At 39.9% G+C, this 4,784-nt stretch overlaps 1 protein-coding gene across 1 annotated transcript; it reads right to left on the reverse strand.

The window, feature by feature from the left end:
* Positions 1–403: 403 nt before the first annotated feature.
* Positions 404–1,333, reverse strand: LOC136571873 (olfactory receptor 12D1-like). Its single transcript, XM_066572490.1, has one exon. It carries the CDS (start codon positions 1,331–1,333, stop codon positions 404–406), a length of 930 nt encoding a protein of 309 aa, XP_066428587.1.
* Between the last annotated feature and the right edge of the window lie 3,451 nt (positions 1,334–4,784).

Raw genomic sequence — 4,784 nt, forward strand, 5'->3', positions numbered from 1 at the left:
GTACAGGCAAGAATCTTCTCATTATCCTTTCTGCGCACAGCTACAGTCCCCCTACTTTAGCATTTTAGGTGTGCAGCTAGATCAGCAGCAAATAGGAGAGGATATGAGAGGGGCCATGAATCCAGAGTACAGGGTGCTGCTCGCAGATGAAGTTTAGAATCAGCCACATGGTCTCAAAGGCAAGACCCACCAGAATGACATCATACACGGGATACACACTGCTGGGAAAGGGGAGCATAATATATGTAATGAGGCCACAATGTAAGTTTATTTTAGCACATGTTTATCTCTTTATGTGCCGCCGCTGGGAGTTTGGGAAAAATACCCAATTTTAGGATGAGCCCATTAATTTGAGAGATAGAAGTAGTATACATAATTTATGAATTGCATATGCAGTGTTTGCTCATTGAGATATTTTGAGCAACTTTTTCAAAGCTTTCTTCATGTCTTTGTTTCTCAATGTATATATAATGGGGTTTAATGCTGGGGTTATAGCAGAGAACATAATGGCAGCTGGTTTGTCTTGCTCTAAAGACTCATTCGTAGAAGAGCGCATGTAGATGAAAATGGCTGTACCATATTGGAGAATAACCACAGTAAAATGACCGCTACATGTAGACAGCGCACGTCTTCGTCCTTGTGAGGTCTTTATTTTTGAAAGACATTTTCCAATGAAAATATAGGAAAGGATTATTAACATTAATGTTGTTATAGTTAGTGTTCCAGTAACTCTAGTAAGGAGCTTTAAATTAAGAGATACATCTGTACAAGCTAATTTAACTACTGGCTTAACATCACAGTAGAAATGCTTCACTATATTTGGTCCACAGAATGGAAGCCCTGCAGTCATTATAGTGTGTAACAATGCATGAAAGAATCCCATAACCCAAGCACATGAGGCTAACCCAAAGCAGACATTGTAGCTCATGATGGTTGTATATCTCAAAGGTTGTGCAATAGCCACGTATCTATCATAGGACATGAATGAAAACAAGATTGCCTCTGTACTGCCCAAGAAGTGGAAGAAATGTATTTGTAGCATGCAGCCCCAAAAGGAGATCATCTTCTTCTGAGACATAAAATTTATGAGCATTTTCGGGACGACTACTGATGAGTAGCATATGTCAAGGAAAGCCAAGTTGTACAGGAAGAAATACATGGGTGTATGGAGGGTGACATTAAAATTAGGAATAATCATAATCAACATATTTGCCACCAAGGTTACCATGTACAATAACATAAATATTAAGAGGAGAATCACCTGGAGATCAGCTTGATTTCCCAAGCCAGCCAAGACAAATTCGGTTACTGGGGTGGAATTATCTACAGTCATTGTTCTGGAATCCAATATAGTAAAACAGAAGCAATGAAATCATTTATACACCTAGGATGATGCATTTAATATTTTTGAACACTTAATATTCGGGTTAAGATTGAGAAAATTCCTTGAAAAAGTTATACTTTATGATCCATTGCTCTTAGTGTTGGGAAACTATTTCTTCTAAATGATAAACTGAAGACAAAGGACTTTTTATTTTATATTCATCCTGTTACATAGTATTTTATAAAGAATTATATTATTTAAAATTAGAGTTGACTTTTTATTTAAAAAGCAAATATCAAAAGTACAACTAAGTTATTGAATAAATATATGGCATCTTGCATGTGATGTCTAATTTCAATTTAGTTTAGATTATATAGCAATGATAAATTTGCATATCTCTAAACGAATGTACATTGCACTTGTACATAATAATGTATCAGTGGCTGTTAATTGGACACAGATGTTGTACAGCTTGTTAGGATCTGAAAACATATTATATGCCCTAATGTGTGAAAGGGTTAATGTACTAAATATTAGCGAAATAGTGATAGAGAAATGCAGTACTTACCGTTTATCTTACTCTGTTTTTCCTCATTGCCCAGAGAGCCCTGGCGTGATGACTGACGGCAGACCTAAGTACTGCGGGTGTGCAGAATGAGTGTTTGCTCCCTGTGAGGGTAGCGAGCTTGGTCGTTAAACATTTTTACTAGAGATGAGCGAGCACCAAAATGCTCGAGTGCTCGTTACTCGAGTCGAACTTTCAGTGATGCTCGAGAGTTCGTTTCAAGTAACGAACCCCATTGAAGTCAATGGGCGACTTGAGCATTTTTGTATATGACCGATGCTCGCTAAGGTTTTCATTGGTAAAAATCTGCAAAACCCAAGAAAGTGCTGGAAACAACACTGAAATGGATAGGGCAGGCGAGGGGCAACATGCTGGGCTGCATTTCAGGTTCCCAGGTCCCACTATTCAGCCACAATAGCGGCAAGAGTGAGACACCCCCCCCCCCCCCCCGCACTGTCAGCATAAAGATCGTTCTCCTCTGCCACAGCTGTTACAACTGTGGCAGAGAAGAACGATGTTAGCCCATTGAATTCAATGGAGCCGGCAATACAGCCGGCTCCATTGAAAGCAATGGGCTGCCAGCGAGCGCAGGATGAATTTTCGGGAAGGGCTTAAAAATATAAGCCCTTCCCTGAAATTCATCCAGAAATGTGTAAAAACAAACAAAAAATTTATACTCACCCGGTCCCGGCAGCCGGAGTTCAGCCGCGGCCGGCGGCAGTTCTCCTGAACTGCTCTAAGTAGTATTCAGCAGCCGGGGATTTAAAATCCCCACCTGCTGAATGAGCTGCCTTTGATTGGTCACAGCCTGACCAATCAGAGGCAGCTCTCACTCACACCCATTCATGAATTCATGAATGGGTGAGTGAGTGCTGCCTCTGATTGGAATCCCAATCAGTGAATCCCACTTGCACAGTTGGAGAGGTAGCGTTCTTTTTTGGAGCTCACTATAGCCTAACTAGAGTGGTTCAGTGCTTTTCCGTGCGCTACTTGACCCTGGCATGGTGCACCTTTCTGGCCAGCACCATTCTCCCATTTTCTACCCCACAAGGAGTTTTAATAAAAGCCTAATGTAACATTACCCTGTCTACAGAGTCATGTGGCACAATATTAGTGCATCTGCACAGATCAACTATACCCAGCCAGCTTGCTCAACCCACACTTACAGTGTACTATTATCATAGCTATTACAATATATATATACATATATATATATATATATATATATATATATATATATATATATATATATATATATATATATATATATACAGTATATATATATATATATATATATAATTTTTCTGCTTGCAGCCTAGGAATGAAGTGCACATCAAAGCAACCAGAATAATATCAATCATGCAGTACAACACCAGTAGCAACACATGATATAGTTATTACATAGCCAAAGATATTCACAGTTCAAGAATGCAGTGATGGCCAGCATGTCTCTAACAAGTAGAATACATATTATTACCTTCAGCAGAAAAAAACATACCTTACTGTTAACCCTATTTTTTTAATTCCTAAGTAAAAGCAATATCAGGATCCTCTTTGTTTGATTCTCACAAGCAATCTGCCCGGGAAAGTATGGAAAGCCTTTTTATCTGCAATATATATGAAGCCCAGTAGATTTTTTAAATGTAATAATTAAAATTAAGTGGCCCAGTGGAGATGGACTTCAAGGGAATTCTGCAATCTTTCAAGCATTGGTAAACAACGTTTAACCATTGATATGTTGGTATGAAACACTGAAGGCCATAACTGTGATAAAATAATAATAAAAAAATAACAGCAATGTAATAATAGTAAGTGTTTGGAGGGGAAATGTTTTAACCCCTTCTTGTGACAGCCACTAATAGGCTTTAACCCCCTTAGTGAAAAGCCTATTTTTTGCTTTAAGGACCAAGTGATTGTCATCCTCGCATTGCAAGAGTCATAACTTGTTGACATGAGGGCTTGTTTTTTGGGGGGACAAGTTGTATTTTTTAATGGCACCACTGTGGGGTACATATATTGTATTCTATAACCTTTATTAAATAAAATTTGGGGGAAACATGGAAAAAAATACCCAGAAATTCCACCATTGTTTCCGGGCTTTGTTTTGATGGCATTCACTATTCGGTAAAAATTACTGCGATATCAGGCTTATATAGATTTTTTTCATTTTTTACAACGTTTGCACAATTACAACAAATTTGTAAAAAAAAACAAATAAGGCCTTAGTCAGACGGGCGCTTTTTCACGCGATTTGCGCATGCGCATGCGTCCGGCGATTTTATAGAACCATTGCTTTGCAATGGTATCGGACACATGAGCGCTTTTTATGCGCTCGTCCGATAAATTATAGAACAGAAATCGCAGATCGCACCTATCTGTGATCTGCGATTCCTGTTCTCTTCTCTATATGCACTCAATGGGGCCGGCGGCAGCAGCGCCGACCCCATTGAGAACATATAGAAGACAAATGATTCTTCTCTGCCACAGCTGTAACAGCTGTGGCAGAGAAGAACGATGTTAGTCCACTGAATTCAATGGAGCCGGCAATACAGCCGGCTCCATTGAAAGCAATGGGCTGCCGGCGAGCGCTGGATGAATTGTCAGGAAGGGCTTAAATATATAAGCCCTTACCTGCAATTCATCCAGAAATGTGTTAAAATAAAAAATATATATATACTCACCTTGTCCCGGCAGATGGAGTTCAGCGCGGCCGGCCTGCATTGGGTGTGAAGGGGGTGTGAGTCAGACCTGCCCCTGATTGGCTCAGCGCTGAGCCAATCAGAGGCAGGTCTCACTCACACCCATTCATGAATTCATGAATGGGTGTGAGTGAGACCTGCCTCTGATTGGCTGTATTGTCGGCTCCATTGAATTCAATGCGCTGGACAGCTCCGG

Source organism: Eleutherodactylus coqui, chromosome 6 (genome assembly GCF_035609145.1).
Source record: "Eleutherodactylus coqui strain aEleCoq1 chromosome 6, aEleCoq1.hap1, whole genome shotgun sequence".
Taxonomy (NCBI): Eukaryota; Metazoa; Chordata; class Amphibia; order Anura; family Eleutherodactylidae; genus Eleutherodactylus; species Eleutherodactylus coqui.